The 25850-nt window shown below is 42.8% G+C and overlaps 1 protein-coding gene across 1 annotated transcript in view; it reads right to left on the bottom strand.

Moving 5' to 3' along the window:
• Positions 1-2005: 2005 nt before the first annotated feature.
• NFE2 (nuclear factor, erythroid 2) overlaps positions 2006-25850 on the bottom strand; it is a 45464-nt gene continuing 21619 nt past the window's right edge. The window contains exon 4 of the mRNA XM_077299785.1: positions 2006-4969. Within this exon, the coding sequence (XP_077155900.1) occupies positions 3932-4969 (1038 nt within the window). The 3' untranslated portion in view covers positions 2006-3931. The remainder of the gene's footprint in view (positions 4970-25850) is intronic.

Genomic DNA, 25850 nt, shown 5'->3' with positions numbered 1-25850 from the left:
TGGCCTGTCATTAACGTGCAAACCACCTTGGGGGGTAAAGGGGTTAATCACAATGTGCTACCGCACTGTGCATGAAGGCCATTCAATAAATCTAGCCCAGTTTGTTCTGTCAGTATTAGAGAGTAGAGCTTTTCTATGCATGTTGAGGTATGTCTGGACATGCAACAGACACAGTAGAAGTAATGAAAGCACTGTAAGTGACAGGATGGCAAGTGCAGTACAATGCAGCTCTACAAAGAAAGTGAGTGACTTGGAGCTTCGTTCCGTGATTAAATTCATGATGAAAAGAAGCCTAAAGCAGTCCATGAAAGGATGATGATTGCTGTATATAGTGATGACGCACCTTCCTACTTCCAAGTAAATTTTGGTGTCAAAAAATTGAAATAAGGTGGGTAATCAATTTCAGATGATCCCCATCAGGGTGACCTAACTCATGAATTAGGCATTTAATTTGGCACAGTTTCCAGTATCATTCATGATGTGTAGATGTCAATGGTCAGTTCCTGGCGGGTGCCACGATTGTTGACGCCTGAGCAAGAAAATATGTCTCCAGCAATTTAGCCAAGAGAATTTAGACATGCTTAGAGAAAGTTCAGGAGACTTCTATTCTCAAATTATGACGGGTGATTATTACGCATGATCCTGAAACCAAACAAGAGTCCATGCCATTGAAGCACAAGGGGTCACCAACTCCAAAGATATTTTGTGTCTAGCAGTCAGCTGGAAAGATCATGGCAACAGTATTTTGGGATACAGTAGGCGTTTAAACAGTAGAATTCCTGCCACATGAGACAGCAATTACTGGAGGCACCTATGCTTCAATAGTGAAGGCATTATGTGAGGCAATCAAAGAGAACCGCTGGAGCTGTTAAAGCTTTTTTTGTACGTTATAGGCTCCTTAATTTTGTGCAGATAGATGGTGATGCTGAACTCACGCAAAAGACCTCGTAGAAGTGGACGGCTCAGGATGAAAGAGCGCACACATGGTACAGCCTTTCTATTGAATTTGTGCTTTGTGTGCACACTTATTCAGAAGCTGTGCATTTCCACCTACTGGGCTGCACTTTTTTTAGGTCTTTTGAGCGATCGGCAGGAGTCTCAGGACTTGGACCCCCTCTCAACTGCACATAGTTAAAAGGCCTACGACGCAAAACAATCCTTCAAAAGTTTACTTACTTTTTATGCTACCAATTCATTCTCATGAATATCTGACACATATAAAACAATCAGAAGATTTTTATTAATAGAATCATTTGTATTATACAATCCAATCTTTCTTTAAATTACAATTTTACAGGAAGATACTAAAGCATATTGTAGATTGCTATATGACTATTGATCAAATCACCAAATCTAATGTCAAAAAGGTTACTTGGCAGCAAGGAAGCATGCACCAAAGAGATCATTGAATGCCTATATTTCACAATCCAGTTTGCCACAATAAATCCATTTTTTAAAATGCTTTTCCATATATTACATCAACTTGGTGACACTCATCATGCATTGTCAACTTGGAACTTATAGTTAGAAGTTGGAGTTATAACCTGTCATGACTTTAACATTGTGTATGGCAGCCACATTAGTATCCATATCAGGGTTGTAAACCTGGAGCCATCCAGCTGATCAAATATAACAAGTTCAAGTCATTAAGGTGCTCTTTTTACCAAGCATTGAGTGGAACCAAGGAAGGTAAAATCATTGTGACCTTAGAACCACTGAGAAATGGTCTAAAAGCTAAGTATGAGCTCTGATGTGTGAATATTAGCAACCGACTTTAAAAAAAAAATAGTTCCATTATACATACACGGTTTAGGTGTTTAAGGTACTAATATTGTTTCGAATTGTGAAATCAAACACTATATATATATATATATATATATATATATATATATACGGTATATATATATATATACACATATGCACAGTTGTGTGAAAAAGTGTTTGCCCCTTCCTAATTTCCTATTCTTTTGCATGTTTGTCAAGCTTAAATGTTTCAGATCACCAAACAAATGATTTAAATATTAGTCAAAGATAACACAAGTAAACACAAAATGCAGTTTTAAATGAAGGTGTTTATTATTAAGGGAAAAATAAATACAAATCTACAGGTCCTGTGTGAAAAAGTGATTGCCCCCCCTCCCTTAAAACATAAATTAACTGAGGTTTATCACATCTTCGGGAGTTCAAATTCTCTAGCCACACACAGGCATGATTACTGCCACACCTGTTCTCAGTCAAGAAGTCACTTAAATAGGACCCGCCTGACAAAGTGAAGTAGACGAAAAGATCCTCAAAAGATAGATATCATGCGTGATCCAAATAAATTCTGGAACAAGTGAGAAACAAAGTAATTGAGATCGATCAGTATGGAAAATGTTATAAAGCCATTTCTCAAGCCTTGGGACTCCTGCTAACAACAGTGAGAGCTATTATCCACAAATGCCGAAAACATTGAACAGTGGTGAACCTTTCCAGGACTGCACTACTGACCAAAATTACCCTGAGAGCTCAGCAACGACTCAGCCAAGAGGTCACAAAAGACCGCACAGCAACATTCAAAGGACTGCAGGCCTCACTTGCCTCAGTTAAGGTCAGTGTTCATGACTCCATCATAAGGAAGAGACTGGGAAAACTGGCCTGCATTGCAGAGATCTAAGACAAAAACCACTGCTGAGCAATAAGAACATACAGGCTCATCTCAATTTTGCTTTAAAACATCTTGATGATCCCCAAGACTTTTGAGAAAATACTCTGTGGACTGACGTGACAAAAGTTGAACTTTTTGGTAAGTGTATGTCCCATTGCATCTGGCATAGAAGTAACACAGCATTTCAGAAAAGGAACAATACCAACAGTAAAATATGGTGGTGGTTTGGAGCTGTTTTGCTGCTTCAGGACCTGAAAGACTTTCTGTGGCTAATGGAACCTTGAATTCTGCGGTCTACCAAAAAATCTTGAAGGAGAATGTCTGGCCATCTGATGGGAATTCAAGCTGACATGTACTTGGGTTATGCAGCTGAACAATGATCGAAAACACACCAATAAGTCCACCTCTGAATGGCTTAAGAAAAACAAAATTAAGACTTTTGAGTGGCCTAGTCAAAGTCCTGACTTTAATCCGATTGAGATGCTGTGACATGACCCTCAAAAGGCGGTTCATGCTTGGAAACCCTCCAATGTGACTGAATTACAACAATTCTGCAAAGATGAGTGGGCTAAAATTCCTCCAGAATGTTGTAGATGACTCGGCAGTTATCGCAATTGCTTGATTGCAGTTGTTGCCACTAAGGGTGGCGCAACCATTTATTAGGTTTAGGGGCAATCACATTTTCACACAGGGCCCTGTAGGTTTGGATTTATTTTTCCCTTAATAATAAGACCTTCATTTAAAAACTCTATTTTGTGTTTACTTCTGTCATCTTTGTCTAATATTTACATTTGTTTGGTGATCTGATACATTTTAGTGTGACAACCATGCAAAAGAATAGGAAATTAGGAAGGGGCAAACACTTTTTTGCATAACTGTATATTTTCCTTTTTCTGAAGTGCATTAATAAAATATGATAGCAGTGTTTTATTTTTTATTTTTATAATGTTCTTCCATAGGCATCCACCTCTGTCCCCATGTGTACAGTTACGGATTAACTACACAGAGATCAATGATTTTGGAATAATAATATTTTCCTGCTTATGCACAGAGATTCTAGACATGGATTGAGTATGTTAGGCTTAAGTTGACCATAGTTTCAATAAATTATGTGACTTCCACTGAAGACCACGGAGCAGAGACTAATACAATGGCTGCAGTCTGCAGTCTTCAAATTTATCAGCATAAGTGAATATGTACAAGAATAAAAATGACAAAACATGTTTTTAAAACTTTCTACTTCACTTTGAAAAAAGGTCATGATCTGGAAAAGGACAATCCATGCTACTCCAACGAGAAGTTTACATTACCATTTGAGGTTTGATGGAGCAACATATCATCTGGGTGCCGATGGCTGTCCGGATTTTTTAGAATACTATAAACCTCTTTCTGAAGTACCTTCATGTTGTTTTTTAGGTCAGAAATTATATTTTCAACTTGCTCTCGTTCTCTACGTAATCCCTCACGTTCTAATCTGAGCTGCCCAATTTCTTTTTCCAAGATGGAAATGTTTTCCATCTTGCGCTTGCGACAGTTCTGAGCAGCTACTTTATTCTTGCCACGTCTTCGGATGTCCCTGGCTAAAGCCAGCTGAGATTCAGTCAATGTGTACCGAGAAAGAAGCTCATTAAAATCCTCAACAGGGAGATTGACTATCCTGTCAGTGGGGAATGGGATCTGCATTGCAGCTGCCCTTCGCTCATCCCTACTGCAGACAAGTTCTTGAGTCCTTGATGCAAAGTATGTTTGGGTTTCACCCAAATTTTCCATAATAGGTTGTGTGAGGTTTGGTACCAAAGTATACTGGTTTTGGTAGGCTTGTTGTGGAATTATTTCCATGTATTCTGAGCGAAGCCTGTGGTTGTCTAAATTCTCTATTTCTATTGATTCTCCATCACTAAAATTTAAAGACAATCCAGAGTCTGATTCAAGATCATCATGGTTCTTGATGGGATGCTGCAGAGTATTAAAACTAGTTAAGTAAGGCTCAGGCACAATCACCTGGTCTTCTGATGCACTCATTGCTCTGGATGGTAGGTGCTTCGATGGATAGTGATTTATTGCCCCCATCTGAGAGATACTTGATGAGATTAACATCCCTGTATATGATGTTGGAATATATCCAGAAGTCATAGGGATTGCTGCTGAATTCTGGGCTTGACAGTCCATATAAAATCGGTTACAGATTGGCATATTATTGTTTGTAGTTGGTACCATGCCATCTCTTGGAACACTACCAAAACTGCATCCTGGATTAGGCAACATGGCTGTTTGATATCCATTTTCAACATCATATGAAGAATCTGGGTGTAAATCCAAGCCCTAAATGACCAAAGAAATTAAATAATTAATGGTGTTATTGGATAATTATGTGATTTACCATAAGTAACATTTTGCTAAAAATACTTAAAAGTGTTTTCACTACTTAGACAGCCCCTTCTGAAATCCCAAATTATCCCAAGTAAAATAGGAAAAGCTAATACTAATTTGTAGCACAGGTGCTGTTCCAGTGATGTTGGCGCCTGATCTCTTTGCATTTGCTTGATATTATGTCCTATGAGTGTTGCAGCCAATCAGTGGTCGCTGACCGGTTGCAACCTTTTCTATTTTGTCAGAGTGGACATTCTTTCTGAAGAAATTTTGATATGCAGCAGCCAATCAGCATCCATGGATTGGCTGCAGCACTCAGATGACATCGCTGGAACGGTGTCGGTTTAAAAGGTGAGTATCAGCTTTTGTTATTTTATTTGTGGGCCTCATGGATTTTAAAAAAAGGGCTGTTCAAGTAGCTGATAAACTGTTTAACATGCATATTGTACATGTAGTGATAAGTATATTCAAGAAGAAATAAACTTAATGCAAACTCCATATTTTTACTACATGCTAAAATCAAAGGTTTAAAGCTACATAAATTCTTTGGTTATCATTAGCGATGGGTGAACCCAGAGACAACAATGAACCAGAACCACAGCAACAATAATGTAGGATAATGTGCCATACACCAAAAACTATATGTACTGTATGAAAAAAAGAAAGGTGTTGTCAGGACAGGCGAGTAAACTGGGACCAGGGGCACGTTTCCTGGCCCTAGCACTAGGGGGCGCCCTAACTTGCCCTGTTCCCCGGGATACCTCAGATGGCGAGGATGCCGGGGCCTCCGCCCTTGCCCTGTCGCCTAACTGCAGCCCTGCGTCTGTCCTCTTCACCACCCGGGGAAGAGAGGCACTACCGTGTACCGCAGTACACCAACTCGACAAACAGGGGTACCAAGACAAGGGTAAAAGAAAACTCCACTCACACAAAATATACTCTCACAAATAACAGAGGTATTCACCAGGGTGTGAAGGACGGGGGAAGAAAATAAGGCAGGTAAGGATGAGGAATTTCCAAGCGTACAAACAAGCAACCGTCGCACAGTAAACTTGTCCAGCTCTCCAGACACCAGCTCCTCACTCTCCAGGTCTATCTAGCAAGTGCTTTCTCAGACAAGGATCTAGCCAGAAGGCCTAACTTTTATAGGAGAGATGAGTGGCTAACTGAGCACAGCTGAAAGCAGGGATTTCCACATGGCCTATTAACCCCTGTCCTGCTGAAAGAAAACAAACACCTTTAATACACTGGAGAAGTACTTCTTCTCAGCGGCGAAGCAGGAGCCATCAGACGCTGCGGTCTTCTGGTACTGCTCTGTTGCGGTAAATCCGTGACAGGTATATACCAGGTACCAAATATCCAAAAACAATACAATAAATGTAGGACTGTATCAAGCACAAAATATACTTTATTGATACCAAAAACCTACACAAATATGCATTTTAAAACAAGCAAACAACATTTACCATGTTATAATAAACAAGGCTAGAAACAAAAAACTGACTCCCAGAATAGCAACAAATATATGCAGATTTTTGATGACGTTAAATAAATGAGGGTTACCCATGGCACTATTAAATAGTTCTTATAGAAAGAATCAGAAATTAACTATGCTACCACAACACCTATAGTGACACAGTACAGCCAATATAAACCAAAGTGCGTTACAGCAGTGTGGCTTCCTCAGGGGTAAAGTGCTAGTGCATTGTGCAGAGTTGGTACAAATAGAAAGTATCCCAAATGTATCATCAGACAGTAATTACCCAATAGAGAGGTGCAGACACAAAGACAGGATCAGGGAAATCCCAAAGTGCAATGGTGCATCAGAGGCGTGCGTGTCACTGTGGACCGCAGTGCCAGAAATGATGCAAGTGCGTGCGTGCCATGGTGAGCTGCATCACCCTGCCAAACCATATGTAAAGGAGAGGAGGAAATCCTACGTCTCATGTTGGAACGCACAACACAAGACTATGTGAACCGCAACGGAATGCAGGGAAAGGCTATGTCACATAGTGAGCAATGAACACAAGTAATCTAGTGCAGTATGAAGCATAGGCAAAACACAGAATATTGTACAACATGAGCTGTGTCCAAAATAAGACACGGCTACAGTGATAGGAATTAAAAACCTAGTCATGGCACCCGACAGATCATTGGCCCTGCCAAGCGTGTATCCCCGGATAGGCAGTAAAGGGTGACTGCAGCAGACATACTGATGAATGATATAAAAGTCCATGGAGACCATGGAATATATGATCTCATCTCCATAAAAAAATAACGATCTCAATAGAGGGGGAACAATGGACATAGTATTTAGTGTACGAATCACAACATGCATCCAAACGTAAAATATAAAGGATTAATCAGTATATGAAAGAACTGACAATTTCAACAAATAACATATTGATAAACATATGTCAAAAAGGAAAATTTTGATTGGTTCAAATGTTAGAAAGACTCCATAGCCAATGGTAATGTGCGGCGTCCATGCACAGACCCCGAACACAGACTTCTCCTGGACATGCGTGTCACTGTTCGCTCACTGCTCCGCAGTTTGCTGAAAAAAAGTCTAGTTGCAAATGTAAGAAATCAATCTTTAAGGACATGTTACATCCAAGATCCTTATATGTTTTGAGATTTTCCACCAACTTTTCATAGTTATCTGCTCTTGAGTTTCCAAATAAATTTGTTACCACTAATGCGAATGCTAGGCATGTAGCATTTTCTTTGCTCTGCAAAAAACAGAGAAACTCTTCATCTTGAAGAAGCTTACGAATCTGGGGTCCAGTAAAGACTACTTCCTTTATCTTTGCTTCACTCAAGCTTGGAAATTTATCAATGAGATACTGGAATGCCTTTGCATTTTAATCCATAGCCTTTACAAAGTTCTTTAGGCCCAATTTGATATGCAGTGGTGGTAACAACATCGTACGTGGATAAACAAATGAAGGATGCAGCGCAGGACATTTTTACTCCCTGGCTAAAGTGAATGTCAGAGAGGCTAGTCTCTTTTTTTGTAGTAATATTCTCTTGCACAACTATCCCACTCATATATAAAGCAGCAATACTTTCTGTATCCACCCTGGAGACCAAGTAAGAGGGCAACCACCTTTAACCCCTTAGCGACCACTGATACACGTCAAAACGGTGGCCGGGGTACTTATTCCCCCTCATCGTTGTTTTAAAATGGCGATTGGGAATAAGGCTGTAGCAACCCCCAGAGTCGGAAAATCTCCAGGGTCTCAGCTACCAGGGATAGCCGAGACCCTAAAGAATATAATCAGGACTTGATTTTCCGGTGCCCGATATTAAGTGAGTAACGTGATCACAAAAAAAGTGTGCCCACTGTTTCAATGATTTCTCTCTCTTCTCACATGATATACATGTCAGAGGAAAGAGAAATGATGCCCCCCGAGACCCTCTGGTATCTCCACCATCCCTGGGCCCTCCTGATCCATACCCCTGCCCGGCGTCATCTTCCTGGTAAAAAAAAAAAATGGTGGGCGCATTAAGGTGCACCTGTCTACATCTGCTTGTTTTTTAGTGACATATCGAGCTTCATGTTAGTGATAAATTTAGGTCTATAATTTTTGTGTTTATTTGTGAAAAAAATGGAAATTTGGCGAAAATTTCGAAAATTTAGCAATTTTCAAATTTTGAATTTTGATTCTGTTAAACCAGAGAGATATGTGACACAAAATAGTTAATAAATAACATTTCCCACATGTCTACTTTACATCAGCATAATTTTGGAACCAACATTTTTTTTTGCTAGGAAGTTATAAGGGTTAAAATTTGACCAGCAATTTCTCATTTTTACAACAAAATTTACAAAACCATTTTTTTAGGGACCACCTCACATTTGAAGTCACTTTGAGGGGTCTATATGGCTGAAAATACCCAAAAGTGACACCATTCTAAAAACTGCACCCCTCAAGGTGCTCAAAACCACATTCAAGAAGTTTATTAACCCTTCAGGTGCTTCACAGCAGCAGAAGCAACATGGAAGGAAAAAATTAACATTTAACTTTTTAGTCACAAAAATGAACTTTTAGCAACAATTTTTTTATTTTCCCAAGGGTAAAAGGATAAACTAGACCCCGAAAGTTGTTGTACAATTTATCCTGAGGACACTGATACCCCATATGTGGGGGGAGAATCACTGTTTGGGTGCATGACAGGCCTCGGAAGGGAAGGAGCGCCATTTGACTTTTTGAATGAAAAATTAGCTCCAATCGTTAGCGGTCACCATGTCGTATTTGGAGAGCCCCTGTGTGGCTAAACATTTGAACTCCCCTGTTATGATCCGGTGACCCTGGAGCCGCATGTGACTATCACTGGAGTAGGTGGTACGTGTACTGACCGCAATCCTAATACTGACACCGCAACTAGAAGTAGCCTTGGGATGTACCTAACATGGCCTAGACACCTCGACACAGCCGGAGGACTAAATACCCCTAAAGATGGAAATGGGAAATCCTATCTTGCCTCAGAGCAGAGCCCCAAAGGATAGGCAGCCCCCCACAAATATTGACTGTGAGTTTAAGAGGAAATACGTACACAGGCAGAAAAGACAGAGTTTAGCAAAAGAGGCACTTCTAGCTAAAATAGAAAAGAATAGGACAGAGTACTAAGCGGTCAGTATTAAAACTCTAGAAAAATCCACAGCAGAATAAACCATCTACTACATCTAACTAAAGACATAGGATATATATCTGCATCTCCAAAGAATCCAGCATGACAGAAAAATCCAAACAAAGTCTAAGCTGGACAAAAACACAATAGATTGCACTGCACATAAAAGCACACTGCATGCATGCTACAGAGAACAAAACCAAACACATATCTTAGCTGAAATGACTGCAGGGCAAGTGGAGCCAGACAGAGATGCAATCCCTCCAAGATACAATGGACAACTGGCAGGGATAGATGGATCCTACACACCTAAATACCTAATAGAGCTGCAATAAGCAGAAACACCTGCCCTAGCTTACAATCCAGAGACCACTGCACTACCACTAACAACCACCGGAGGGAGCCCAAGAGCAGAATTCACAACAGTACCCCCCCCTTGAAGAGGGGTCACCGAACCCTCACCAGAGCCCCCAGGCCGATCAGGACGAGCCAGATGAAAGGCCCGAACCAAATCAGCAGCATGGACATCAGAGGCAAAAACCCAAGAATTATCCTCCTGGCCGTAACCCTTCCATTTGACAAGGTACTGAAGCTTCCTTCTCGAAAAACGAGAATCCAAAATCTTCTCAACCACATACTCCAACTCCCCATCAACCAACACAGGAGCCGGAGGATCAACAGAGGGAAGAACGGGCGTCACATATTTCCGCAATAAAGATCTATGGAAAACATTATGGATGGCAAAAGATGCCGGAAGGGCCAAACGAAAAGAAACCGGATTGATAATCTCAGAAATCCTATAAGGACCAATAAACCGAGGCTTAAACTTAGGGGATGAAACCTTCATAGGAACATGATGGGAAGACAACCAGACCAAGTCCCCAACCCGAAGCTGGGAACCAACACACCGACGACGATTAGCAAAACGCTGCGCCTCCTCCTGAGACAACACCAAATTGTCCACCACATGAGCCCAAATTTGCTGCAACCTGTCAACCACAGAATCCACACCAGGACAATCAGAAGGCTCAACCTGCCCTGAAGAAAAACGAGGATGAAAACCAAAATTACAAAAGAAGGGCGAAACCAAGGTAGCCGAACTAGCCCGATTATTAAGGGCAAACTCGACCAATGGCAAAAAAGCCACCCAATCATCCTGATCAGCAGACACGAAGCATCTAAAATAAGTTTCCAAAGTCTGATTAGTTCGCTCGGTTTGGCCATTTGTCTGAGGATGAAATGCGGAAGAAAAAGAGAAATCAATGCCCAGCCTAGCATAAAAGGCTCGCCAAAACCTAGAAACAAACTGGGAACCTCTGTCGGACACAATATTCTCCGGAATACCATGCAAACGAACCACATGCTGAAAAAACAATGGAACCAAATCAGAAGAGGAAGGCAACTTATAATAATAATAATAATAATTTTTATTTATATAGCGCCAACATATTCCGCAGCGCTTTACAACTTATAGAGGGGACTTGTACAGACAATAGACATTACATCATAACAGAAATCACAGTTCAAAATAGATACCAGGAGGAATGAGGGCCCTGCTCGCAAGCTTACAAACTATGAGGAAAAGGGGAGACACGAGAGGTGGATGATAACAATTGCACTTAGGCAAAGGCACCAAATGAACCATCTTAGAAAACCGGTCACAAACCACCCAGATAACCGACATCCTCTGGGAAACCGGAAGGTCTGAAATAAAATCCATAGAAATATGCGTCCAAGGCCTCTCAGGGACCAGCAAAGGCAAAAGCAACCCACTAGCGCGGGAACAACAAGGCTTAGCCCGCGCACAAGTCCCACAGGACTGCACAAAAGAACGCACATTCCGCGACAAAGAAGGCCACCAAAAAGACCTACCAACCAAATCTCTGGTACCAAAAATACCAGGATGACCAGCCAACACAGAACAATGAACCTCCGAAATCACTCTACTAGTCCATTTATCAGGAACGAACAGTTTCCCCACTGGACAGCGGTCAGGTTTGTCAGCCTGAAATTCCTGAAGAACCCGTCGCAAATCAGGGGAGATGGCAGAAAGAACCACCCCTTCCTTTAGAATGCCGACCGGTTCAAGGACCTCCGGAGAATCAGGCAAAAAGCTCCTAGAGAGGGCATCAGCCTTAATATTCTTAGAACCCGGAAGATACGAGACCACGAAATCAAAACGGGAGAAAAACAAAGACCATCGAGCCTGTCTAGGATTCAGCTGCTTGGCAGACACGAGGTAAATCAGATTTTTATGATCGGTCAAGACCACAATACGGTGCTTGGCTCCCTCAAGCCAATGTAGCCATTCCTCGAACGCCCACTTCATAGCCAACAATTCCCGATTGCCGACATCATAATTACGTTCAGCAGGCGAAAACTTTCGGTAAAAGAAGGCACATGGCCTCATCAAGGAACCATCAGAATTCCTCTGAGACAAAACGGCCTCTGCCCCAATCTCAGAAGCATCAACCTCAACCTGAAATGGAAGAGAAACATCTGGCTGACGCAACACCGGGGCAGAAGTAAATCGGCGTTTAAGCTCCTGAAAGGCAGAGACAGCCGCAGAGGACCAATTCGTCACATCAGCGCCCTTTTTCGTCAAATCGGTCAGGGGTTTAACCACACTGGAGAAGTTAGCAATGAAACGGCGATAAAAATTAGCAAAGCCCAAAAATTTCTGAAGACTCTTCATGGACGTGGGCTGAATCCAATCATGAATGGCCTGAACCTTAACCGGATCCATCTCTATAGATGAGGGAGAAAAAATAAAGCCCAAAAAAGAAACCTTCTGCACTCCAAAGAGACACTTAGACCCCTTCACAAATAAAGTATTATCACGAAGGATCTGAAATACCATCCTGACCTGTTTCACATGAGACTCCCAATCATCGGAAAAAATCAAAATGTCATCCAAATATACAATCATGAATTTATCAAGATAATTCCGGAAGATATCATGCATGAAGGACAGAAAAACAGATGGAGCATTAGAGAGCCCGAAAGGCATCACAAGGTATTCAAAATGGCCCTCGGGCGTATTAAACACAGTTTTCCATTCGTCACCCTGCTTAATACAAACAAGATTATATGCCCCTCGAAGGTCAATCTTAGTAAACCAACTAGCCCCCTTAATCCTAGCAAACAAATCGGAAAGCAAAGGCAAAGAGTATTGAAATTTGACCGTAATCTTATTCAAGAGGCGATAATCAATACAGGGTCTCAAGGAGCCATCCTTCTTGGCAACAAAAAAAAATCCCGCTCCCAATGGTGAAGAAGATGGCTGAATATGCCCTTTCTCCAAAGACTCCTTAATATAACTCCGCATGGCGGTATGTTCAGGCACAGACAGGTTGAAAAGTCGGCCCTTAGGAAACTTACAACCTGGAATCAAGTCAATAGGACAATCACAGTCCCTATGCAGTGGAAGGGAACTGGACTTGGGCTCATCGAACACATCCTGAAAATCAGACAAGAACTCTGGAATTTCAGAAGAGGGGGAAGAGGAGATTGACATCAAAGGAACGTCACCATGAACTCCCTGACAACCCCAACTAGTCACAGACATAGATTTCCAATCCAACACCTGATTATGTACCTGCATCCATGGAAAACCCAGCACAATAGCATCATGCAATTTATGCAACACCAGAAAGCGACAATCCTCCCGATGGGCTGGCGCCATGCACATGGTCACCTGTGTCCAAAACTGGGGTTTATTTTTAGCCAAAGGTGTAGCATCAATGCCCCTTAAAGGAATAGGGTTCTCCAAAGACTGCAAGGGGAAACCACAAAGTCTAGCAAATTCAAAGTCCATTAAGTTCAAAGCGGTGGCAGAATCTACAAACGCCATGACAGAAAATGACGACAATGAGCAGATCAATGTCACAGATAACAGAAATTTAGGTTGTACGGTACCAATGGTAACTGAACTAGCAATCCTCTTCGTACGCTTAGGGCAGACCGAAATGACATGAGAAGCATCACCACAGTAAAAACACAACCCATTCTGACGTCTGAATCCCCGTTGTTCCGCTCCAGACAGAATCCTATCGCACTGCATAGGCTCAGGTGTCTGCTCTGAGGACAACGCCACAGTGCGCACAGCTCTGCGCTCACGCAGGCGCCGATCAATCTGAATGGCCAGAGACATAGAATCGCTCAAACCAATAGGCGTGGGAAACCCCACCATAACATCTTTAACAGATTCAGAAAGACCCTTTCTGAAAATTGCCGCCAAAGCATCCTCATTCCACTTAGTCAGCACAGACCATTTTCTAAATTTCTGACAATACAATTCTGCCGCTTCTTGACCCTGAAACAGGGTCAACAAGGTCTTCTCAGCATGATCCACAGAATTTGGTTCATCATACAATAACCATAAAGCCTGAAAAAAGGCTTCTGCATTAAACAAGGCAGGATTCCCAGATTCCAGGGAAAATGCCCAATCCTGAGGATCGCCACGCAGCAGGGAGATGACAATTTTAACCTGCTGAATGGGATCACCAGAAGAACGAGGTTTCAGAGCAAAAAACAGTTTACAGTTATTTTTAAAACTCAAAAATTTAGACCTGTCCCCAAAAAATAAATCAGGAGTAGGAATCTTAGGCTCTAAAACCGGAGTCTGGACAATATAATCGGAAATACCCTGTACCCTAGCAGCCAGTTGGTCTACACGAGAAGCTAATTCCTGAACATCCATGCTAGCACACAGCTCTTCAGTCACCCAGAGGAAAAGAGGGAAGGAGAGACAAAACAGACTACAGAATAAAAAATGGCTCAGCACTTTTCTTCCCTTCTTCTGAGATGCATTTAACTCATTGTTGGCCAGTTGTACTGTTATGATCCGGTGACCCTGGAGTCGCATGTGACTATCACTGGAGTAGGTGGTACCTGTACTGACCGCAATCCTAATACTGACACCGCAACTAGAAGTAGCTGTGGGATGTACCTAACATGGCCTAGACACCTCGACACAGCCGGAGGACTAAATACCCCTAAAGATGGAAATGGGAAATCCTATCTTGCCTCAGAGCAGAGCCCCAAAGGATAGGCAGCCCCCCACAAATATTGACTGTGAGTTTAAGAGGAAATACGTACACAGGCAGAAAAGACAGAGTTTAGCAAAAGAGGCACTTCTAGCTAAAATAGAAAAGAATAGGACAGAGTACTAAGCGGTCAGTATTAAAACTCTAGAAAAATCCACAGCAGAATATACCATCTACTACATCTAACTAAAGACATAGGATGTATATCTGCATCTCCAAAGAATCCAGCATGACAGAAAAATCCAAACAAAGTCTAAGCTGGACAAAAACACAATAGATTGCACTGCACATAAAAGCACACTGCATGCGTGCTACAGAGAACAAAACCAAACACTTATCTTAGCTGAAATGACTGCAGGGCAAGTGGAGCCAGACAGAGATGCAATCCCTCCAAGATACAATGGACAACTGGCAAGGATAGATGGATCCTACACACCTAAATACCTAATAGAGCTGCAATAAGCAGAAACACCTGCCCTAGCTTGCAATCCAGAGACCACTGCACTATCACTAACAACTACCGGAGGGAGTCCAAGAGCAGAATTCACAACACTCCCCCACAAGTTACACCATTTTGGAAACTAGACCCCCCAAGGAACTCATCTAGATGTGTGATGAGCACTTTGATCCCCCAAGTGCTTCACAGAAGTTTATAACGCAGAGCCATGAAAATAAAAAATAATTTTTCTTTCCTCAAAAATTATAGCGTGGGGACAGGTGGATTAGTCGGGCAGCAGAGTTTAGAATAGATTGGAGGGGTGCGAGAGTGTTTGAGGGGAGGCCACAGAGCAGAAGGTTGCAGTAGTCAAGGCGAGAGATGATGAGGGCATGGACTAGGGTTTTTGCAGATTCTTGGTTGAGGAATGAACGGATTCGTGCAATATTTTTGAGTTGAAGTCGGCAGGAAGTGGAAAGGGCTTGGATATGTGGTTTGAAGGAGAGATCAGCGTCAAGGATAACCCCGAGGCAGCGAGCTTGTGGGACTGGGGAGAGTGGGCAGCCATTTACTGTAATGGATAGGTTCGTTGGGGGGGTCACGTGAGATGGGGGAAAGATGATGAATTCTGTTTTGTCCATGTTAAGTTTCAGAAATCTAGCGGAGAAGAAGGATGAAATAGTGGACAGACATTGAGGGATTCTGGTTAGTAGGGAGGTGATATCTGGTCCAGAGATGTAGATCTGTGTGTCATCAGCATAGAGGTGATACTGAAAGCCATGAGATTCTATGAGCTGTCCCAGGCCAAAGGTGTAAATGGAGAAAAGCAGGGGCCCAAGGACTGAACCTTGTGGGACTCCGACAGATAGGGGGCGAGGTGAGGAGGTGGTGTGTGAGTGGGAGACGCTGAATGTCCGGTCTGTTAGGTATGATGAGATCCAGGATAGGGCCAAGTCTGTGATGCCAAGGGATGAGAGGGTCTGTAATAATAGGGAATGGTCCACTGTGTCAAAGGCAGCCGACAGGTCGAGGAGTAGGAGAACAGAGTAGTGTCGCTTGCTCTTGGCGGTTAAGAGGTCATTGGTGACCTTAGTTAGGGCAGTTTCAGTGGAATGGTGTGACCGGAAGCCAGATTGTAAGCGGTCAAAGAGAGAGCAAGAAGAGAGATGGGAGGACAGTTCAAGGTAGACGTGTTGTTCCAGTAGTTTTGAGGCATAGGGGAGAAGTGATATAGGGCGATAGCTAGATACAGAGGATGGGTCAAGAGAGGGCTTTTTGAGGATAGGTGTGATGGAGGCATGTTTAAAGCTTGAGGGGAAAACACCAGTTGTTAGTGATAGGTTGAAGAGATGGGTTAGGGTTGGGATGAAGATTGTGGTGAGGTTTGGGATGAGGTGGGATGGGAGCGGGTCAAGTGCACAGGTGGTGAGATGCGATCTTGAGAGTAGAGTGGCGAGTTGATCTTCTGTAATGGTGGAGTAGTTGGTTTTGGAGGTGGAGGGTAGGGAAGTTGGGAGGAAGGGCTCTGGGGCTTGTTGACCAAAACTGTCTCTGATGTTATCAATCTTCTGCTTGAAGAATGAGGCAAAGTCTTCAGCAGAGATAAGTGGGGAGGGAGGAGGTGCTGGGGGACGGAGGAGAGAATTGAAGGTGTTGAATAACTGTTTAGGGTTGTGAGACAGGGAGGATATGAGAGATGAGAAGTAGGTTTGTTTAGCTGTGGCGAGTGCGGTCTTGAAAGTAGTGAGGGACTGTTTGAATGCGATTAAGTGGTCGTTGGAGTGGGATCTTTTCCATCTGCGCTCAGCAGCCCTGGAAGCTCGCCTCAGTTCTTTGGTCAGGCTGGTGTGCCAGGGCTGTCTGTTGATTTTGCGAGCTTTGGTATGTGTAAGTGGGGCAGCAGATTCCAAAGCTACAGCTATTGTGGTGTTATATAGAGCGGCAGCATCATCCGCATTGTGTATGGAACTTATGTCTGTGAGAGGTAGGAGGGATTCAGAGAATGAATGTAGGTCAATATGTTTAAGATTTCTGCGAGGGTGTGAAAGTTTGTGGGGTGGGGACTCTAGACATGGAGTGGAGAGAGATGAGAATGTGAGAAGGTTGTGGTCAGAGAGAGGAAGAGGTGAGTTAGAGAGGTTAGATAGGGAGCAGAGGCGGGTGAAGATGAGGTCCAGTGTGTGACCATCTTTGTGAGTGGCTGCAGAAGACCATTGAGTGAGGCCGAAGGAGGAAGAGAGAGATAGAAGTTTAGTGGCAGCTGAGAGGGAAGTGTCAATGGGGATGTTGAAATCGCCCATGATGATAGTGGGGATGTCTGCAGAAAGGAAATGAAGTAGCCAGGTGGTGAAGTGGTCAAAGAAGATGGTGGCTGGCCCTGGGGGGCGGTAAATGACAGCCAGTTGGAGGTTGGAGGGGGAGTAGATGCGCACAGAGTGCACCTCAAAGGAAGGGAGGGTAACAGAGGGTGGCAGTGGGATTGGGGTGAAGGAGCAATTATCTGACAGGAGAAAACCAACTCCTCCACCATGCTTGCTGCTGGGGCGGGGTGTGTGAGAAAGGTGGAAGCCACCGTAAGAGAGTGCAGCAGGAGAGGCTGTGTCAGAAGGGGTGAGCCAGGTTTCGGTGATAGCGAGGAAGGAAAGTTTGGTAGTAACAAAAAGATCATGGATGTAGGAAAGCTTGTTACAGACAGAGCGAGCGTTCCACAGAGCTCCTGTTAGTGGGACAGGGGAAGCGGGGGCTGGGCGAATGGGTATAAGGTTAGAGAGGTTACGGAAGTTTGTGATGGAGCGTGGATGGGAGGTAGAAATGACTGTGGGAATGTGGTGAGGAGGACCAGGATTTGGAGAGATATCACCAGCAGTGAGAAGGAGCAGAGATAGTGTTAGCAGGTGGGAGCAGGAGAGGGCATGAGGGGGCTGCCTGTGTTTTGAGACAGAGGATTGTATGTTAAGGAACAGTTCTGAGGAGGACGTGAGATGGATGGGGAGGATTGAAGAGGAGATGAACAGTTCCTTACTTGGTGTGGGGATTAGGGGAGGTAGCAGAAAGTGAAAGATTATAGGGGTGAAAGTGAAAATAAACAGAAACATTGTTTGCAGTGATTGGCCAGTTACCTTCCGTTCCCTTCAGGTTCAATTCAGGTTTTAATTCTAATGTAATCCACACTTTTAGAACACACTTCTAGAAATCACACTGCAGACTGAAGTCTAGCAGACTTGTGCTATGCAATATATGGAAAACTAAGTGCGTTCAGGTGTGGAGCAGAGAGGAGTGGTCTCTGCTCATCTTGGTCAGAGAATTAAGGGTGGACCAGATGCATACAATCAAGCCTGAGTAAACAATGTCATAAATAACACAGGGCAAGCGGGGGTTAGTTGAAAGGCATACCATATGAAAGCAAAGAGCAGAGGGAAGTCTATGTGCAAAGCTGGGTGATGTATTATGTGCACTTCATGTAGGAGAGCTGGATGAACATACCATATGAAAGCAAAGAGCAGAGGGAAGTCTATGTGCAAAGCTGGGTGATGTATTATGTGCACTTCATGTAGGAGAGCTGGATGAACATACCTGTTGGAAGAATAGAGATGCTTGTTAGGGTGCGATGGTGGCATGTAGCAGGGCACAGTCTGTATACATCTTTCAGGTTTTAATTCTAATGTAATCCACACTTTTAGAACACACTTCTAGAAATCACACTGCAGACTGAAGTCTAGCAGACTTGTGCTATGCAATATATGGAAAACTAAGTGCGTTCAGGTGTGGAGCAGAGAGGAGTGGTCTCTGCTCATCTTGGTCAGAGAATTAAGGGTGGACCAGATGCATACAATCAAGCCTGAGTAAACAATGTCATAAATAACACAGGGCAAGCGGGGGTTAGTTGAAAGGCATACCATATGAAAGCAAAGAGCAGAGGGAAGTCTATGTGCAAAGCTGGGTGATGTATTATGTGCACTTCATGTAGGAGAGCTGGATGAACATACCATATGAAAGCAAAGAGCAGAGGGAAGTCTATGTGCAAAGCTGGGTGATGTATTATGTGCACTTCATGTAGGAGAGCTGGATGAACATACCTGTTGGAAGAATAGAGATGCTTGTTAGGGTGCGATGGTGGCATGTAGCAGGGCACAGTCTGTATACATCTTTCAGGTTTTAATTCTAATGTAATCCACACTTTTAGAACACACTTCTAGAAATCACACTGCAGACAGTCAGAGCGGGAAGCAGACGGCAAGGGACCTGACGGACATCAGATGGTGAGTATGTACGGTTTTTTTTTTTTTACTTTTACGCTGGTAACCACGGTAAACATCGGGTTACTAAGCGCGGCCCTGCGCTTAGTAACCCGATGTTTACCCTGGTTACAAGCGATCGCATCGCTGGATCGCTGTCACACACAACGATCCAGCGATGACAGCGGGAGATCCAGCGACGAAAGAAAGTTTCAAACGATCTGCTACGACGTACGATTCTCAGCAGGGTGTCTGATCGCTGCTGCGTGTCAGACACTGCGAGATCGTAACTATATCGCTAGAACGTCACGAATTGTGCCGTCATAGCGATGAAAATGCCACTGTGTGACGGTACCCTAAGGTTGTAACAACAGATACAGTACGCTATATAAGGCACACACTATGCACACAGCACCATCCCTGAGGAAGGAGTCAGAGACTCTGAAACGCGTAGGATAGTGTGGTCCTGTGTGCTCCTTGTAGCCGGTCACGTGATCACATCACGTGCCTGTAACGTCACGCAAGGTCCTGTACCTTGCCGGCTTTTTTGCTTCCACATTAAGCCGCTTTTTGCCAGTGCACGGCAGAGTTTGCATTTTCCAGGGGAACGCCATTCACCGGCCGGGACAGCACCCTCTGAGCTACAATTCATTATTTATCTGGCATTGGACATTAATGGAACAGTTATACAGATAAGGATCCAGCCGCATGCTTCACAGCACATAACTGCAGGACCTTTTGAAGATATAACTGGCAAAATCTGAACACAGTCTTGGACACTCAGGTAATTTTAGATTGCCATTCATTTGGATATTAAGTTTGAACGTATATTTTGTTTTTTATTTACATTTTTTTTTTTTTTTTAAATCTTAAATTGAGGTGTTTAGCGCAAATATTTCAACTTTTCCCTTTGTATATTACTTTTTGGACGAACAGGAGTGGGTTCGTCCCTATATTTTGCAGCAATCAACCTCAAGTGATAAAGCAGCGCCTCCTGGTTTTTTCTTAATTTGTAATTAGTACCATTTTACTTCTCATTGCTATGCCAGTCTCCTGTAGATAGATCTTGTTGTCACATTCAAAGTAATTGTGGGTGAGGATGAATTTTATAAGTTTCACCACAGAAACCACATTAGTGGATGAACACCTTGGTCTCCTCAGAAAGACCTTTCTGAATCAGGGCTACCATCCAAGAACAAATCAAAACCAGATTACAAGAGCCACCAGAATATCAAGGAATCACCTGCTACATTACAAAGCTAAAGAAGAAAATAACCGGGTGCCTCTAGTGGTCACCTACATTCCAAATCTGGAGGTGCTAAGGGGAGCTGCACGGAAATTACAACCTTTACTACAAAAAAGATGCCCGATTACAATCCATTTTTACAGACCCCCCCACTACTGTGTTTTAGGCAGCTCCCAAATCTAAGAAGCATCATTGTCAGGAGCTCCCTGTCCTCTCCAACAGCTGCAGAAAGCTTTCCTTGCAACCAGAAAATTTTTTAAACCTGTCCATTTATATTGACCACGGACAAGATAAAGATCCCCAACTCACATCAGGACTACAAGATCCCAGGTACTTTCAGCTGCGTCACTTCTAATGTGGTGTACCTAATTATTTGTACTAAATGTCCAACTGGGGGTCTGATGTGGGGGAGACAGGGCAGAAACTGAGAACAAGGATGAACGCTCACCGCCATACAATAAGAGAAAAAAGAATGGATCTACCTGTGGCCAATCATTTTTGTATGCCTCATCATAGCACCATGGACCTGAAATTACTTGTATTGAAAGGTACATTCAAATCTCAGAGAGACAGGAGGATTTGGGAGTATAAGTTTATGACAACCTTTGACACACTTAGTGCAGGAATGAATGGGTCGTGTGGATTTATGTATTTTTACATCAATTAAGGAATTTGCACTTCAGACCATGTGGGGTCATCATAACATAGAACCAGACCCCAATCAGAGGACAACAAAAATTCACTCCTAATCTAGGAACTGTTTCAATATTTATGGACACAACTGTTTTTCACTTATTACTCTCCCATAATGACAGTACTGTGCTGTGTTGTGTATAAATATGTGATTCTTCAGAATTTCTATTAGTCTATGCCTGTTGAAGAGACCTGAGTAGTCTCGAAAGCTTGCAATTTGTTACCATCTTTTCAGTTAGTCATTAAAAGTAGTGTTGAGCATTCCGATACCGCAAGTATCGGGTATCGGCCAATACTTGCGGGTATCGGAATTCCGATACCGAGATCCGATACTTTTGTGGTATCGGGTATCGGTATCGAAACAACATTAATGTGTAAAATACAACATTAATGTGTAAAATAAAGAATTAAAATAAAAAATATTGCTATACTCACCTCTCCGACGCAGCCTGGACCTCACCGAGGGAACTGGCAGCGTTGTTTGCTTAAAATGCGCGCGTTTCCTTCCTTCCGTGACGTCACGGCTTCTGATTGGTCGCGTGCCGCCCATGTGGCCGCGACGCGACCAATCACAGCAAGCCATGACATAATTTTGAGGTCCTGGAAGCCTAATTCTAGGCATTCAGGATTTTAAAATTACGTTCCGGCTTGTGATTGGTCGCGTCGCGGTCACATGGGCGACGCGACCAATCACAAGCCATGACGTCACGGGAGGCAGGACACGCGCGCATTTTAAAATTACGTCACGGCTTGTGATTGGTTGCGTGCCGCCCATGTGGCCGCGACGCGACCAATCACAGCAAGCCGTGACGTAATTTCAGGTCCTGAATGCCTATTTCTGCAATTAGAATTAGGCTTCCAGGACCTCAAAATTATGTCATGGCTTGCTGTGATTGGTCGCGTCGCGGCCACATGGGCGGCACGCGACCAATCAGAAGCCGTGACGTCACGGAAGGAAGGAAACGCGCGCATTTTAAGCACAGAACGCTGCCGGTTCCCTCGGTGAGGTCCAGGCTGCGTCGGAGAGGTGAGTATAGCAATATTTTTTATTTTAATTCTTTATTTTACACATTAATATGGTTCCCAGGGCCTGAAGGAGAGTTTCCTCTCCTTCAGACCCTGGGAACCATCAGGAATACCGTCTGATACATGAGTCCCATTGACTTGTATTGGTATCGGGTATCGGTATCGGATTAGATCCGATACTTTGCCGGTATCGGCCGATACTTTCCGATACCGATACTTTCAAGTATCGGACGGTATCGCTCAACACTAATTAAAAGGTATCAACCACTGAGGACTCTCAATTCTAAATATTTTTCAATCTACTGGCTAACACGGTACCAAGATATATATCTTTCCTGGATATCCCTATGTAAAACTTGTGGGGGGTTTCCACTGTTTAGGCACATCAGGGGCTCTCCAAACGTGACACGGCATCCGTTAATTATTCCAGCAAATTTTATGTTAAAAAAGTCAAATGGCACTCTTTACTTTCTGAGCTGTGTCGTGAGCCCAAACAGGTTTCCCCCACAAATAAGGTATCAGCATATTCAGGAGAACTTGTACTACAAATGTTTGGGGTCCATTTTCTACTGATAACCTTGTGAAAATAAAAGTTTGGGTCTAAAGTTAATTTTTTGTGAAAAAATATTGAAAGTTCATTTTTTCCTTCCATATTGCTACAGTTCCTGTGAAGCACCTGAAGGGTTAATAAACTTCTTGATTATGGTTTTGAGCACCTTGAAGGGTTCAGTTTTTACAATGGTGTCACTTTTGGGTATCTTCTATCATATAGACCCTTCAAAGTGACTTCAAATTTGATGTGGTCCCTAAAAAAGAAATCGCTGGTCAACTTTTAACCCTTATAACTTCCTAACAAAAAATTGTATTTCAAAAATTGTGCTGATGTAAAGTAGACATGTGGGAAATGTTATTTATTATTTTGTTTGACATATCCCTCTGATTTAAAGGCATAAGAATTAAAAGTTTGAAAATTGTGAAATTGTCAATTTTTTTTGCCAAATTTCCATTTTTTTCTCAAATAAACACAAGTCATATCAAAGAAATTTTACTACTATTGTGAAGTATAATATGTCACAGAAAAACTAACTCGGAATCAGTGAGATCCATTGAAGTGTTACAGAGTTATAACCTCATAAAGTGACATTGGTCAGAATTGTGAAATTTGTCTTGGTCATTAACCCCTTAAGCCCCAAGTTTAGTTTGCACGTTAATGACCGGGCCAATTTTTACAATTCTGACCACTGTCCCTTTATGAGGTTATAACTCTGGAACGCTTCAACGGATCCTGATGATTCTGGCATTGTTTTCTCGTGACATATTGTACTTCATGATAATGGTAAAATTTATTTGCTATAACCTGCGTTTATTTGTGAAAAAAATGGAAATTTGGCAAAAATTTTGAAAATTTTCTCAATTTTCCAACTTTAAATTTTTATGCCCTTAAATGACAGAGATATGTCACACAAAATACTTAATAAGTAACATTTCCCACATGTCTACTTTACATCAGCACAATTTTGGAACCAAAATATTTTTTTGTTAGGGAGTTAGAAGGGTTAAAAGTTGATCAGCAATTTCTCATTTTTACAACACCATTTTTTTTAGGGACCACATCACATTTGAAGTCATTTTGAGGGGTCTATATGATAGAAAATAACCAAGTGTGACACCATTCTAAAAACTGCACGCCTCAAGGTGCTCAAAACCGCATTCAAAAAGTTTATTAACCCTTCAGGTGTTTCACAGGAATTTTTGGAATGTTTAAAAAAATGAAAATTTAACTTTTTTTCACAACAAATTTACTTCAGCTCCAATTTGTTTTATTTTACCAAGGGTAACAGGAGAAATTGGACCCCAAAAGTTGTTGTACAATTTGTCCTGAGTACACCGTTACCCCATATTTCGGGGTAAACCACTGTTTCGGCGCATGGCAGAGCTTGGAAGAGAAGGAGCGCCATTTGACTTTTCAATGCAAAATTGACTGGAATTGAGATGGGACGTCATGTTGCATTTGGAGAGCCACTGATGTGCCTAAACATTGAAACCCCCCACAAGTGACACCATTTTGGAAAGTAGACCCCCTAAGGAACTTATCTAGATGTGTTGTGTTTGAACCCCCAAGGGTTTCACTGCAGTTTATAACGCAGAGCCATGAAAATAAAAATGATTTTGTTTATCCACAAAAATTATTTTTTACCCCTCAGTTTTGTATTTTCCCAAGGGTAACAAGAGAAATTGGACCCCAAAAGTTATTGTCCAATTTGTCCTGAGTACGCTGATACCCCATATGTGGGGGGAACCACCGTTTGGGCGAATGGCAGGGCTCGGAATGGAAGGAGTGCCGTTTGGAATGCAGACTTAGATGGAATGGTCTGCAGGTGTCTCATTGCATTTGCAGTGACCCCATATTGGAAACTAGACCCCCCAAGGAACTTATCTAGATGTGTTGTGAGAACTTTGAACCCCCAAGTGTTTCACTACAGTTTATAACGCAGAGCCGTGAAAATAAAAAATCATTTTTTTCCCACAAAAATGTTTTTTAGCCCCCTAAATTTTTATTTTCCCAAGGGTAACAAGAGAAATTAGACCTCAAAAGTTGTTGTCCAATTTGTCCTGAGTACGCTGATACCCCTTATGTTGGGGTAAACCCCTGTTTGGGCACACGGGAGAGCTCGGAAGGGAAGGAGCACTGTTTTATTTTTTCAATGCAGAATTGGCTGGAATTGATATCAGACGCCATGTCGCGTTTGGAGAGCCCTGATGTGCCTAAACAGTGGAAACCACCAATTCTAACTGAAACCCTAATCCAAAGACACCCCTAATCCCAACCACACCCCTAATCCCAACCACACCCCTAACCCCAACCACACCCCTAACCCCAACACACCCCTAACCCTAATCCCAACCCTAACCACATGCCTAACTCCAACACACCCCTAATCCCAACCATAACCTAACCACACCCTTAACCCTGACACACTTCTAACCCTAATCCCAACTGTAAATGTAATCCAAACCCTAACTTTAGCCCCAACCCTAACTGTAGCCCTAACCCTAACTTTAGCCCCAACTCTAACCTTAACTTTAGCCCCAACCCTAACTTTAGCCCCAACCCTAACCCTAACTTTAGCCCCAACCCTAACTGTAGCCCTAACCACAACTTTAGCCCCAACCCTAACCCTAACTTTAGCCCCAGCCCTAACCCTAACTTTAGCCCCAACCCTAACTGTAGCCCTAACCCTAGCCCCAACCCTAACCCTAGCCCAAAACCTAACCCTATCCCAAAACCTAACCCTAGCCCTAACCCTAGCCCTAACCCTAGCTCTAACCCTAACCCTAGCCCTAGCCCTAACGGGAAAAATGGAAATAAATAAATTTTTTTAATTTTATTATTGTTTCCCTAACTAAGGGGGTGATGAAGGGGGGTTTGATTTACTTTTATAGCGGGGGTTTTAGAGGATTTTTATGATTGGCAGCTGTCACACACTAAAAGACGCTGTTTATTGCAAAAAAT

The sequence above is a fragment of the Ranitomeya variabilis genome, chromosome 3 (assembly GCF_051348905.1).
Source record: "Ranitomeya variabilis isolate aRanVar5 chromosome 3, aRanVar5.hap1, whole genome shotgun sequence".
Taxonomy (NCBI): domain Eukaryota; kingdom Metazoa; phylum Chordata; class Amphibia; order Anura; family Dendrobatidae; genus Ranitomeya; species Ranitomeya variabilis.
Note: the sequence above shows the minus strand (reverse complement) of the source record. Positions and strands in the feature narration are given on the sequence as shown.